This window comes from Lucilia sericata, unplaced genomic scaffold (assembly GCF_015586225.1).
Source record: "Lucilia sericata isolate MDLA Ls3-8-SP2 unplaced genomic scaffold, ASM1558622v1 Contig000019F_arrow, whole genome shotgun sequence".
Taxonomy (NCBI): Eukaryota; Metazoa; Arthropoda; class Insecta; order Diptera; family Calliphoridae; genus Lucilia; species Lucilia sericata.
The window spans coordinates 455,125-470,966 of NW_023994058.1; the positions used below are offsets into that span (position 1 = coordinate 455,125).

General features: G+C 30.4%; 1 protein-coding gene across 1 annotated transcript; it reads right to left on the minus strand.

Moving 5' to 3' along the window:
- Window positions 1-8,588: 8,588 nt before the first annotated feature.
- LOC119607806 (T-box protein H15-like) lies at window positions 8,589-14,357 on the minus strand. Its single transcript, XM_037961912.1, has 4 exons — window positions 13,780-14,357; window positions 12,220-12,583; window positions 10,631-10,916; window positions 8,589-9,886 (listed from the first exon to the last, which is right to left on the minus strand). Exons 1-4 carry the CDS (start codon window positions 13,976-13,978, stop codon window positions 9,107-9,109), a joined length of 1,629 nt encoding a protein of 542 aa, XP_037817840.1. The 5' UTR covers window positions 13,979-14,357; the 3' UTR covers window positions 8,589-9,106.
- Between the last annotated feature and the right edge of the window lie 1,485 nt (window positions 14,358-15,842).

The following is a 15,842-nucleotide window of genomic DNA, read 5'->3' on the forward strand; positions in this document are numbered from 1 at the left end:
TAACAAAGTCGGCAAATCGATTTTTATACCCTACACCACCTACTAAAATCAATATCCGACCGTCCGTGTGTCCATGTAAATGTTATCAAAGTTCAGCTTTCTATTTTCAAGATAATTTAAACCTTTATTTTGGCCCAAGGACGAAGCCTATTGAAAATAGTTAAAATCGGTCCATTATTTCATCTAGCCCGCATACAACTCAACCCCCCGAAAAGGGCTTTTGAGTTAAAATTTATGTGTAAAATATAATTTCGTTTCGATAAAAGGTGGCACAGCTAAGTTTTATACAAGCCTTGATGACCTTGCCGAATTTCGAAATGATCGGGTCTCATATGGCTCTAGCCCCGATACAAAGTCCCCTTCAGAAAGTGCTTTGAATATCCACAATTCACTTATTAACACCAATAATGCGATGAAATTTAGCAAAGATTATTATTATATAAATATAAATCTATGCAGCATCGGTTCATATTTTCTCCTATATAAAGCCTCTTTCGGAAAATTTGTTTTTCCTCAATAAATTGCTTAAATAAAACAGAATCAAGGTAATATTCAAGGTAAATGCTTGATTATGAAAAATAAATCATATTTAATATTCAGAACAGGTGTAGGGTATAGTCGGGCATGGCCGATCATACTTTCTTATTTGGTTTTTTGTGAGATAAAGGTCCAAATAAGCCATTTTGTAAATGAAAGTGGAAAAAGTCAACAACTCTATTTAAAAACGGATGGTTATTGCTACAAAATAACTAAAAAATCTGAAAAAATCGAAAATTTTATTGAAACGGTTCAAAAAGTGAATGAATGTGAAGGATATGCACTTTTTTCTGTACCTTTTGGCACGACTATGGACCATTCAATATACACGTCCATAGATTAGTCAGTAGGATAGTCAGCATACCTCTTCATAGACTAATCAACAGACCAATCCATGGAAAAGTTGGTCGACTAGTTTATAGACAATAGAATAGTTCTTAGTCAAGTCGAACATGGAATTAACAAAAATTTTTATTCTGAATTTGTCAAAATTTCAATTTCAAATTGTTCGGGTAAATCCAATGTGTTATTCATACTTTTTTAATCGAACATTTTTTGGTTACCACCAACGACGTAGTAGGTACGTATTCAACTTAAATTCTTTAACTTAATTCCTTTCAAATTGAATTTGAAAATCCAACTACTGATGCTTGAGAAAATATAAGGAAAAAACAATAAAAAGTTATGCTCTTCCTAAATAGTGAGATGAATTACCAGACAAACCTCAGTTTCTTTCCATTATAATGCTTTATTTGTTGTAGACCATGACCCCCTCATAGTTCCTGCCTCTATCCCATAAAATTGTATAGAAAGCCAAAAATCTCTTTGACTTTGAAGCTTAGATATTTGCAACATGTTTGGTTTTAGTTTTTGAACATTTTTTTAGTTTTTCTCTATTCTAACCAACATATAAACTAAGATTATTATCTACAGAAGTGGGAAGACATAAAATAGTTTTGTGTTTAGATACAAGTATTAGATTTTGGAAGAAAATTACCAATAAAGCACATATCCCTACTAAGCGTAAATTCAAAGGGATTAAGTTTTAGAAATTATGGTTGTCCTCATGGCTAAAATAAAGGGAAGATGTGTGTGGTATCAGGAGAGTTATCTATGAAAATGTTTACTAACAACAAAAGCGAGAATTATCATTAAGACCGTTAAAATTAAATGTAGCATAAATAGAAATTTAATTATAAGCAAGTATAACAAAAATTAGAACTGGAACCAGAAAACATTGAAGCAGCTGTAGTAGCCTTTAATGTAGGTATTACAAAAAAAAAATCGTTAGCAAAGCTATGTTTTAAAATAATGACAATATTAAAGCAGCATTGAGGCAAGTGTCCTAATAATTACTTCCTTATTGTTAAATCATGTAATTCTTCGTGTCATACTACTAAAACTTTACTACAACTACCATTAAACCTGTCCAATCATTACACTTACAACATTTATTGATTAAACACATTTACACACATATACGGCAAAAACTATCAAAAATAATTAATACATTTATCGAAGATTTTTACTACACACTTGCAAAATCATTAATGCCACACGTGTTAAACACACTTCTCGCACTTACATATGTTTGCACGAAACCACTAAATAAAGATGAAAAAATACAATAACAACTCTCTACCACATATTACAAACAAACTTGCAACAAATAACAATTACACTTTTACATACTACTACTATTTTACTATCATTGTTATCGAAAAGGCAAATGGCTCAACAAAGCAAAAGAGTGCAATAATTGAATGACAACGGCAACAAAACAGCAAAAACGTAACAACACATTTGCAAGAGATAATGACATGGGGCAAGTGTGAAAATAACGGCATCGTCGTTATGCAGCACATCACATCACAACTCTCCACTCATCTACTACGGACCAACAAACACACACGTCCTCCTCATACTGGCAAAAATATTAAAACATTGATGCAACAAAGTGACAACTCTGATTGTCGCATTACGCAGCGATTTTAACCATGTTGTTGTGCATAAAAATGTCATGTTGCAACCGAACACGAAAAAAAAATAGTAATAATAAAAGTCAAACTTGATACTAACGCCTTATTCTCCTGATGATTACCAATTTCAATTGCCATCATGCGTATGTATGAATTGCCGGTTGCTGCTATTGGTTGTGGTCATTACAGTCACCATCATCACCGTTATCGTCATCATCATCGCCACCATCCTTCTCAACATTTTGTTCGTCATCAAACTTATTGTTATACTAAAAATATACTCATTTGATGCTTCAGTTTTTTGGGAATATGACATGTATGTATGTAGCATGCAAAATTTACTGGTATTTCAGGAGATAGTAGATTTAGACAAATACTAATGGAAAACTTATTTGTATTCCATATAAAAAAAAAAAATAATTTATTAGCTAAAGTTAAGTTCTTTACAAGTAAACAGTTGATATCGAATTTCTATAATACAATTTAATTAAAACATTTTTCATGATAACTCTGTTAATAAAGATTAGTTGCAATAAAAGTTTAAAACAGATATTTTTTATAAAATTTTTTCTACATTAGGATGACTAATTTAAGTAGCTCTTGCCCTAAGTCGACCACTATCAACTTAAATGTTCTTACATCATTTTGTTTTTGTATTGTCAATACATTAGCCAGTCGATTTTTGTGTGCAGTCATCATCAGTACAACAAACACTAGCGCCACTGATTACCGTCAGCCAAAGTGAAAATTTGCAAAAATTAATTGTTATTGGAAGTATCTAGTCGTAGCAGTCTGTAGTAGTTGTTGTTGTTGCAGCACTTACCATGCCTCATAACATTTGTCTTTTTTAAAGCTCTTGGGGATTCAGTATTTTTTTGTTAATGAAATTAATTTATTTTTATGAAATTAAATTGATACTCATACTCATAGTAAAGCAATAATCGTCCAAAGAGTTTATGGCCAAGTACAAAAGTTGGTCAAAAAAAGGCGATGTAATTAAATGAAAACAGTTAACGGTTGACTTCTTAACATGTTCTGCCATGATAATGACAAGAAGTGTCAGATAGCAAAAAAACTGACCTAATGACCATATGAAAGATGACTTGCTAGAATAAGTTGCTGCTAATTATACTGATCATTAAATGGCTGGCTGCACTAGTTAGTTGAATAGATTAAAGATTTTTTATAGATACTAAAGGATTTTGCTATACATAGAATCATTAAGCATATACTACATCAGTTATAAGATGGTCGATGTAATTGTCGCTTGGGTTTATTATGTTTCGATTCTCATGAATTTAGTAAAACCAATCTACTAAATAACTTATGAATATCTGAGGCGATCTTTGTACAGGGCAATATGAAATAATTGATCTCTATCGCCTAACTTCAATGGACTTTGTCTTTGGTTCAAAATAAACTTATGTGACAATTCTGATATTTTATATTGCGAACGGTATTTTGGTTTTAGATCGACTTAAAGGGAAGTGACTTGAAAAGAACTTTATAAAAAAATGTTTGTGCCGATAAATTAGACCAATTAAATCTTGAAGGAGAAACAAGTACAATATAGTGTAAATTCGGACTTCGTATCAATACAGATATCGCTCGATAATGAATTTTATAATATCAAAATTGTGATGTATTTAATAACAAAAATTACAGACGTATTCAAAAGATATTCCTAAAGGGGTATTTCAAAAATGTTCGAACAGGTTTTGTACCTTACCCTTTCCGATTTTGATGAAACTTAGTACACACATTCATTGTAGAAATACGAAGTTTAAAGTTCTCCAAAAATTACAAATTCCTTACGGTTTAGATTTTATCGAGGTTCAAAACTCACATTTTTAAGATTTTATTCAACAAGCATTAAACCGCATTGCATCGAAATCGGAGAGCGTCATGTTCAAAATCCTACTTTAATTACGCTAAAGGTTAATTCTTTAGTTGTTTCTACAAATAACTAAAATCTTATCTACTTTACTTCCTTAATATAAATATTAAAAAACTAGTTCCAAACTTTTCTGCAATCTTAATGATTTACAATTATGTTTTTCATATCCTAAAAAAATATCTATAATTATTAAAAAACTATAAAATTAAACTACATCTGTCACTTTTACTATTCTAATTAAAAAACGAAAATTTAAAAATAATTCCCTAATTGGCAGTGCCATCCCCCCATCATTCTCGCCCCACTTTATTTTCATCGTAAGAAAACAAAAAAAAAAAAACTTACAACAATAAAAAGTTATAAATTTTCAAACATAAAGTGATTTAAATATTTTGTCAAATTTGACATTTAAACTTTGTGTCATTATTCTTACAACAAACATGACAATAACAACATACACATACAAGACAAAGTGTCAAAGAGCGATTCCGACTAAAAGCAGGCACCTTTCAAAAACACCCAGTCAAACACACAAAAATTATCAGGTGGCCACAGTATTGATTTGTGTGGAAATAAATTTTAAATAAAACGGGGGTCTGTGTGTGTCCCCTCTGCTCCCAACACTAAATTTGTTTGGTGGTGGTGTTTAGACTTAAAAATATTGATACATGGATACTTAACAAAATAAATACACACTGCAGTAATTTATATATAAATTAAAAAGAAATCTTTATATAGTTTAAGCTGAAAATTGTAAAATGACTAAAATACTTATGTGTTTTTGTGTATATTTTATTAGAAATTCAAACAAATAATGTTAAGTGTTGGAAGATGGTTGAGAGGGGGGAGACATTACAAAATACATATAATTGATACATTAATGATTATTTTGACAAAATTAGTATCATAAAATAAATTTTATTGTTATTTTTTTTTTCTTGCTTTGTATTGTTTATCAAAAGAAATTTTAACATTTGTTTATCTTTTTGTTAGAAACCGCAATACGCGTATAAACATCTAGATATAATTTTATTTAGTTTTTTTTTTCCTTTTCAAGGGGTGATTAGAAAGTAATCATTGTTGAATTATTGACTAATGTCTATTTTTGTCTCCTTTTATGTCTTGTGGTCAAATTTTGATGGTTATCTTTTTTTCCGCTATAACCACTGTTCTAAGCCATGTATTTACATACTCACTTACATGAAATATTTTGTGTCACTGTCACATTTTATTATTATTCAATTTGTCCGTTTGAAAGTGTTTTAAATGTAATTAAGGTAATCAAGATATTTATCTTAAATTTTATTTGTTTTACATTAAAGTTAATTACTTGAGGTAATAGATACAATTACACTTATAAACACAGTAGGATACACACATGTTTGTTTGGTTATAATATTTGTAGAGAATAGAAGCAAAAGGTAGTAATCAGCGCATTTGATAGTTTTTGGAAAACATGAGAAAAACTGGTATTTATAACGCTAGTTTTGTATATTTTGTTGAATGCTTTCCTATTTTAAAAAATCAGATAAAGATGTAAAGCAAGTTTGAAACAATTTCATACAGACGGTTGCTAGCAAATTCGATCCGAAATTTTTTGTTAAGAATAAAATGGATGGATCGCATCTGGTTTTTGAGATATCGTTTCCTAAAAAAACAGTTTTGGTCATATTTAAGACGTAATAACGGAAATCACGAGGAGCTGGAGTTTGACAAATATTCTCTATTGTTTGGTATTGAAAATGAGCAATATCGGTCCACAATTTCACCTAGCACCCATGTAATGTATGCCGGACATCGGACCATACCCTCCATATGAGGTCCCCTACAGAAAATGACGTTAACGCTCGTAACTGTATAAGTAATATATTACTAGCTATAGCTACGAAATTCGATGTAAACAAGTTTTATAGGAACAAAATACTTTCTTCTAAATTTGATAAAAATCGCTCAAATTGTTGACCGTATCCCCCAGAATATGAATTCCCATAACTGACTTTGAATTAAAAGTATAGGGATGAAATTTGACAATAATAAGTTAAATAGGAATCGGTCCATAATTGACCCTATCCTATTGGTTTTTGACCGTACCTTCGAGCTTATGATACCTGACAGGAACAAATGGGCCAATCATACATGGTGGCAGTAAAATGCTGATCAAGAATGGTTTACTGACGGGTCCAAACACACAGATGGTATTACTGGAGCAGGCCTTTCAGAAGGCACTCAAGTCCTTACATTCGTATGAAGTTAGGCCGGGTATTGTGATGGACATTCTGGCAACGAACGGTCGGACTACTTAGCAAATTCTTTGGTATCCCACAATGTTACGTCAGACAAAGATGCGTATGGTGGGTCGAATCGGAATTTGCTCGCCACTGGGAAGCAACAACAGGGCTTAGACAGACCAAACGCTTAATCACTCTATCAAGAGGAAAATCCCAAAAGCTTTTATCGCTTAACGAATGTGATCTCAGAATACTAACGGGACTACTCACGAGACACTCTGGACTCAGATATCATCAATTCATCCTAGGAAACGCAATATCGAAGCTATGCAGATTTTGTGGCTGTCAGGAGGAAACCTCAGAACACATATTGTGCAATTGCCCAACACTAAGGACTCGTCGAGAAAGATTCTTAGGTGCTCCAACACTAGCACCGAAGGATATTTTCATACGTGAATTAAACCTGTTATGGCGAACCGATGGGCTGCACAAAAGGTCCAAAATAGGGTCGCAGTGCATAGGGCTCTCTCTAATCTAATCTGATTACCCTTCCACGATTTCAGGTCCATAATTGACGCAACCTAACTTTAATTTACATCATATACATACATATAAACTTTGATGGTAGGACTAAAATGTGTCACTTTACACTTAAACAACGTTCGGAAATTATTCATTTACAAATTGAAAAATGAATACTTGTACCAATTAAATCTTAAATTTCCTATTTTTAGGCACTCTGCTTCATTTGATTTCCATACTGTGGACTGCACTTGATATCCTTTACCATAAAATATTCATTCTATGCACACTGGCTGGCTGATCAATATCCTTTAAAGGCAACAACATTTTTCCAATAAAATTGTCTTCAGTTACGCTTTTCAGCAGGAAAACATTTTTTTTTGGAATTTAGGCGTAAAGTAGAACACAAGTATTAAAATACAATTTCCTTCTTTTTGGATTTTTATTATTGTGGGAATTTAAATGAAAAAAAAAAACAACTACAACATGAAAATCTCAACATTTGTAGCGTTACAAATTTGTTTGGTTTGTTCCAGTTTTGCTGGTGATTTTTTTGTGAGTTCCAATACTTGTTACAATTAGTTGGAGATGGTTGTGAATTTTGGTTGGTTGACTATTTAAATTCATTTGTCGGTTTGTAGTAGTACATGTTCCTTTCAATGTTCTCTGTCAGATGCTGTATGTGTTTCGAAATAAGTTTTCTTTATTTTAGATTGAGGGGTATAACGAATGCCTTTGTTATGGTCATATACATATTTAGTGTGAACAAGAATTGGTTTTTCATATCCCTTGGACAGGGAGTAAGTATTTGGTACTTTAGTCATTATAATTGATACACTTTAACGAGGTGTTGATAGATGATCCCAAAAAGCAATTCTTTTGATATTTACTAAAAATAAATTCAAAAAATGTTTTAATTTGTTTGCATTTCCTTCTTCAAAGACTAAATTCAAAACTGCTTTAAGATTTGATACGATCATTTCATTCATCATACAAGACCTTAATAATGTAAAATGTACCTTCAAAATTTCTATACAAAAAGCAGTTACATTTTGTAACAATTTCTTTAATTTTCTTTAATTTTAGTCATGAATGCAATAATTTCACCCAAGTTGTTTTAGTCCCAATAAGTTTCCCTTTAATTATAAGTAAAAACACCAAACTGCTTTGATTTTATAAATTTTTTAATGAATCTTTTTTGTATGGATGTATTTAAATTTTTGTTCTTTTTTAATATATTTTCACACATTAAATTAGTTTTTTATAACTTTTTCTTTTAAAATTTTATTTATAAATAATTAAAACTAATGTGTTTTCCTTTTGTTTGTCCTACACAACTAAAAACATTTAAAAACCTAAGCATATTTTTTATAGTACATACATTTATAGCCTTTTTCTTAGTTAAATACAAACTTATAATTTATTTAATAACTTTATTTATACACAAGAAAATAAGAAACAGAAAGAATACATACAAATACTTATGAAATACTAGAAGAGGTATAGAAAACAAAAAATTAATAAAAAGAAATTACATTTAAAAATATGTTGATGATTTTTTTTTAGCTAAAAAACATTTATAATACAAAAGAGTTTTCTTTTTAATTTTAGTTAAGTAATTTTGCTCTAAGCTGGGTTTTTTTATAATTTTTAAAAATTTTTCTAAATTCGTTAAATGAAAATTGTAATTAAATTAAAAATAAACTTAAATTAATTAATAAATTTACAATGTTTTCTTAAATATATAAAAGTAACTGTACAAAACAAATTAACAAAATGAATGATGAGAATTATTTAGTTTTTTGTTTGTTTTTTTTAATAGTATTGTTTTTGTTGAAAACAATTCAATGAGAAATTGTTGTAGTAGTTGGTTTTTTTTTTGTAATACTGGTTTTGGCATAGTTAAGTTTGTGGTATTTTTTTTACAAGGATGTTGGATTTATTTAATGGGGAGGACTTCTGGGTGCTGACCCTGAAGGATGTTGGGGCACTTGATAAGGACTAAATCTTTGAAATTGTCTGGGTCTCATATCGGGAGACGGCGACCCCGAAGAGGTGGATGAAGGTGTTGAGGCTGTAGGTGGTGGTGGAGGTGTACGATTTGCATGAGCTTGGGCCTGGGCTGCTGCCTGAGCAGCTGCTTGGGCTTGAGCTGCCGCTTGAGCCTGTGCTACAGCTTGTTGATTGGCAGAAGCTAAAAATCCTGCTGTTAATTGAGGCCATTGTTGTTGGAACATATGAAAGGCTCCAAGACCGGGTGGTGGAGGTGCCTGTTGGGCATACATTTGAGGCATCATTAACTGGGCATAAGGTGAATTGCCACCAAACATTTGTAAATGCTGACGGGCTTTTTCAAATATCGCCATAGACGTGGGATCGGCTCCCTGCTGTGCAGCAAATTGTTGCATTATTGGATCGGGGAATAATCTTAGAGGAGATCTCAGTTGTTGTTCCAACAATAAAGCTTCCATGGGATCACGATCAAAATCGGTCAAACGTGAAGAGTCTCTGAAACCTTTAGCAAAAGGATTTGAGTCAATTTTCAGTTTGGTAATCAATTGATTTTGATAAGCGGTAACGGCGGTAAAAACAGTCTCAGGAAAGACATAGGTTTTATGATCCAATTCCTGTAACTCCTTAGGATTTGTGGGTATACTTTGGCCATGACTTAAACGCACCAAATGTATGCGAGGTTGATAACGATGCATAGAGTTTAAAACAATCTAAAAATAAAAAAAAATTTATTATTAATAAATTATAAGTACACACAAGCGAAAACAAAATGGTGTAAAATTGTAGCAAATAGAGAAATAATTGAAATCAAAATGAGCGAGTATAAAAATCTTGCAAAGAGTATTCAAATTTCCAGAGTCATGCGCATAAAAAACAGGGAAAACTTGTTAGAGAATTGTGTATGGAAATGTATATGAAAGCAGTAACCACCACCATCATCATCCTCATCACCACCACCTTTAGAGTACACAGAAGACCCAACAACATAAATTAATTTAAATAATAAACTATTTTTCCAGTTCTGTGCTCTTGTATTTATTTCACAAACAACAAGAGATTCATGTATAAAACTTGCGTGTTTGACAAACCAACAGCTGGACAGACAGACGGACTGACAATTGTTCAAATGTATATTTAAATGTGAAAATTATAAAAGAATTTTTATTAAAGCGTTTTCATTTTTATTATTTGTTTCTCTTGTTTAAAAACAATTATTGTTTTTTTTTTCATATAAAATAATTTCACTGGTTGGTGAAATTTTGTTTTAATATTTTTAAGAAAATTATGAAATTTAAACAATTATTGTGTTGTTTATTTAAAAGAAAATGTTTTAGTTAGAGCATGAAATTGAGGGGGAGTTTTTTTTTCGAAAATTTTGAATACTTTTAGTTTTTAAATTTCTCTTATTGACAATTTTTTATACATTGTTCAGTTAATGTTTTTAAGACTCTTACCTGTCCATTTTTATCCATTTCATTGTTGGTCAGTTTTACTTTTTCAAAGGAAATGACCTGTTTACGCAAAGCTTCGCAGCTGAATGGACTATCGGGGTGAGCATATAATCTAGCGGGTGGTGCGGGATCAGCTTTACCAGCAACCAACCACGCTGAACGATGATAAGCATAACGATAACGCTTCGAATCCATGGGTATAATGTCTAATAGAACAGCATAACGGTCGGCAGGTTGTATTTGTCTCAAGGGACCTGAGAAACTAACGCGAACAGTGGGAAACATGCGTCTAAAAAGGAAATAAGAAAAACGGAAATAAAGATTAATATAAAATTTTAAATATTGTCTTTGATATAAATTAAATTTAAACCTCCAACTACTTAATACCAGTGTCTGTGTGAAATGGCCCTGCCCAGTTTCTTTACATTATAAAAACGGCTTTAGTGTGATTTTTATTTCATTTAAAACAGCAGTTTGTTCCTTTTTTGATTTAGACTAATTGAAACCCAGTTAAAAATAACACCCAAACAGGTTACATGTGGTGTAAATATACTCAAACTCTAACGTTTTGATTTTAAATGTGATTTTTCTTTATATCATTCGTGTAAAGGTGTTGGCCGGCCTTAATGTCAGTGTGTAAAAATAAAAATTTAGATCTTGTGTGTGTGGCCGGGCCATTGTGTTAAACACATGTTTAGTCTTAATATTTATAGGATTACCTGCTGTGAAGATTGACTTGACTCAACTGACTTGCTATCAGATATACAATAGTTTATGTTTTAGTTTTGAAAATCCTGCTTAGAAAATTATATGTTGACAACAATAACGCCTTCCTAACATTTTTCTCTGTTTAACTAATTTTTAAGGTTGGTACATTTTGCGTGTTTTGGAATTTGTTTTTAGGATTTTTATAGTTTTAAGATTGATGAAAGTGAGCAGACATTAAGGAGCCCATTGTTACAATTTCAATATCATCAATTTATTGCAAAAAAAGGAGGAAGAGAATAATGTGTAAAATTGGACCACACATTAAAAATTCTGATGAAATAACAGTTTTTGTTTAAAGCAATGAATGATTTTTTACAATTGTTTAAATTGTTAAATGTATTATTTGTTCTTGAAAACATGGAAAAGAGAAAAGTTTTTTATTTCCAGATTTTGTTATTTTTTGTCACACAAAAAATGTGTTTTATAAATTATTAAAATTATGTTTAAGTATATTTGTAGTTTTTGTTATTTTTTCATATTTCAACAAACACGTAAAGGATTAAATGTGTTGCCACATGCAAATGTATCACCCTGGCGCGTTAATCTACTCACATTACAACGCAATTTGTCATATAGAGAAAAAACTAAAGTATAAGTTAGTTTTACTCCTTTTGGCATTTAGAAAAATACTAAAGAGCTACAAGGCTGACCGACCACCTAATGTCACAATTGCATGATAACTGCCATAATACTTTAAAAAGAAACCTATATACAGACAGACAGTTACAGCACCACATAGCGACTGATATTACAATTTGTTGGGTTTTTCTTGACGTATTTTTTACGCTATATTGCGTTTTGTGTTTCTATTCTGTTTTGCTTACCTTCCAGTTTTGGTGATAATCATCTCTGTGCCCAATTCATGGAAACGATCCCATAATTCTTTAGTTTCCAAATGACATTGTACCGGTTTCAAATCATCACAAGAGCAAGAGCCCACTATTTTGGGAGCCTTTGGTGCGGGTTCGGGTGAAGAACGCTCACCATCTAAATCACTAGCTGGTGATTGGGGTGGTGTGGAACGTCCTACACTACTGGCCGTGCTGGTGTTCAATTGGGTGTGTGAAAGATTACCGGTGCTAGAGCTGCAATTCGAGTTATTTAAACGACGTGATTTGGTGGGAGGTTCTTCAGAGTCACTGCAGTCGACAACATCAACATCGACTTCGTCTTCGATAGAAATGGGACCTTTAAAGAGAAAAATAAAACAAAGAAACAAATTAATACAAATCTTATATAATTAAAATGCCGTTTGATTTTAAACTATTGTTTTTTTTATTAAATTTGTTAAACTAATAGCTTAATTTTATTGTTTTTATGTTTGGTTTTCTTTAAACACATAAAAACTTCTCAATATGTATTAATTTCTTTCTATAGATTCTGTTGATGGCGTTAAAAATCCATAAAATTAAATAGAATCATTAACCATTTTTTAAAATTTAAATTAATTAAAATGTTTTAGCGTAAATTATCATAATTCAAACAAAAACATTGTTATAATAAAGCAAGCAAAAATTTAACAACCAAAATATAAAACAAAAGCAAACATAAAATTAAAAACAAAAGAAATATTTAAAAAGCCAGTTTTGATTAATTTACGAAATTTAACAAGATTGACTAGTGGATCATTAACATTATGGCCATCATCATTATCATGGTACGAACAAAAAAAACTTTTGCCTAAATAAAGTTGTAAACTATAAATTGTTTAAATTTTTTGGAATGTGTTGAAATCTTTTGTAAATAAAAAAAAATAAGAATTTCAAAAACAAAGTTGAAATTTTAACAAATTGTTAAAAGAAAATGTTAAGAGAATGAGAATTATTTAAGAATTCTTTGGAAAGCCTTCAAGGGATAATTTGAGAAGATTTTTTATGGAATTTTGTAAATGTTTAAAATTAAATTTCATGAATAAATTAATAATGTTTTACTAGAGTTTCTATCTAAACATTTTGAAGAACAGAAAAAGTAGCTTTTTTTCTATTCAATATTGTGCAAGAAGTTGTTGGATAGAAATATAGATTTTTTTGGATTTAAGTCAAGATTTTTTTGGATTTAAGTCAAACGCAATGTGGATAATTCAGATTTAAAAAAAAAAATTATATTATTAACACCAAACAAATACCATTTGGTATGAATGTTTAAAAAAAATAACTGAAAAGTTGTGCAGATTCTATGATCAATATAGCGACGGCAAAACAAATTTCACTTTTTTTCAAAATTAACTTTAAACTGTAAATAATTGTTACTGAAATTTGTAAATTTTTTATTCCATAAAACTTAAAAATCTTAAAAACCAAACAAGTTTTCATTCAATCTTGTTTACATGACAACAACACACATCCAAAAGAAAAAGAATTTGTTGTGAGAGAAAAAACACTTACTGGCTGATCTAACGGATGATTCACGGCTCGAGGAGTTTTCTTCTCTAGCCATAATGGCGGCTATAGAAAAATCTGTAGCAGAGCCGGCGGCTGTTTTACTGTTTGTTGTGGTTGTATTGGGATTTGTGTTATTAGCAGCATTTCCCGTTATAACGCCTCCAGCGCCATTGCACAAATAAGGATGAGAACCGATAAGCATATTGGCGTTTTTGTTGTTCTTTTTTAACAATTTGATAACAAAAAGCGAGTCTTATTTATTCAATTTAATATTTTTTTGGTTTAAACACTTTTTTTGTATATAAAAGATATTTTGCACTTCTTTTTCAACTACACTGCATTTTTCTTTTCCGATTTCTTATTGCTCTTTTGTTATATTTTAATAAATTTCACTATATTTTTATAAATATTTCATAGATATTTTCTAAATGCCGACGTTATTTTTGTAAGTTCCAACGGCTTTTTATCTATGCAATTCTATTTTAAATAATTTTGTTTTTGTGTGAAAAAAACTTGTTTTTTTATTTTTACAAATTTTTCTACGTTTTTTTTTTTTTTTTCAAAGCGTTTATTATGTTGAACGTAAGACAAACGACGACGAACTGAATTGTGTCAGAAACCTGCATTAGCTTAGAAGCACACACACCAAAGACACAACAGCAAAACCAGTTCTTTTAGAAAACAAAAACGAGGAGTCAAGGGTGCTGAAATTACAAAAACACACTGAAAAAAACAACAATTTGCCTTCTAGACTACAGGAGTGAGTGAAAGCACACGATGTTAGAAAGAATCAGTTTAATAAATACTCAAAAGAATGAAAGAGCTATAATACTGTTGTTATCAGAACAATAGGGATAGCATTATTTTTACTCATTTGGGAGCAAAAGCACTCAATTTTCTCTCTGCTTTAAGAATCCAATTGGAAATTTTTCTGGTTTACTGCCATTACCTTAGAGAGAAAGAGATATTGCTGTTTATATTAAATATTTACACATTTGTTTCACTCTCTCTTAGGTGAGTACATTGCTTTGTTTAGTTTTAGGGGAGTGGGTTGTATGTTTGCTTTTTATGTATGTTTGCTGTGTTTTTATAACAGCTCAACAACTTTTTCTGTTATTGTATTTTTTTCATTCATTCTCAATTTTTTTTGCTCATCAAGTATTTTTTGCTTCTTATATGATTGCGAGTTGTTAATATTGTTGTTGTTTTAAAAATTTTTCATTTACAATTAAAAATGTCGTCACTATTGCGTTCTTTTTCTCACCTTCTGACTCCATTACTCGTTCTCTGTTGTGCTTTAGCATTTTAATGGAGAATTTATATTTTTTATGATGTGTAAACGTTTTTTATGCGGTTGCTTTTCTTCATTCCTTTCATGCTCTTAACAAATGTGTGTATTTGTGAAAAACGCAACACAACAACAACAAAAGACAAGAGGAAAAAACAATTCCGTAATAATTTCCTTTCCTCAGGATATTGTGTTGAAATGAGAAAAATGTTTATGAAATGTTTCATTTCATTTCCAACATGTTCCCGAGGAAACAAAGGTATTTAGTTAAATTTCATTCATTTTTTTTGTATTTATTGTTGGGTCTCAGTTATTTTTGGAAATTTTGAAGAGAAAAATTCATGTTAAAGTGTTGATTTGTTAAAGTATTAAATAAATATCTGTACATGGGCTTTAAAATTAAAATAATTAAGGGAATATTTTTAAAATTTAAAAAAAAAAACGAAAAAAAAGTTTTAATTGTTTTTTTTTTAAGGAAATAAACATTCATAAAGATATTATTGATTTATTTTCGGTTTATTAAGCAGTTTTCCCATACAATAAACCATAAATAACTTTATTAAACGTTTATGGTGGTTAAATTTTACTTAACCAGTATAAAAATGTAAATAAAAAGGATGCACAATTTTGTCGAATCTGAAGTTCTGTGGATTTCGTCAAAAAAATCAAAAGTTTTCTTAGAATATTTTAATTTTAATTGAAAATTGTAATAAAATGATCATAATTAAAAAATTAAATAAATTTTTGTGATATAAAAGTATGTACCTATATATATATA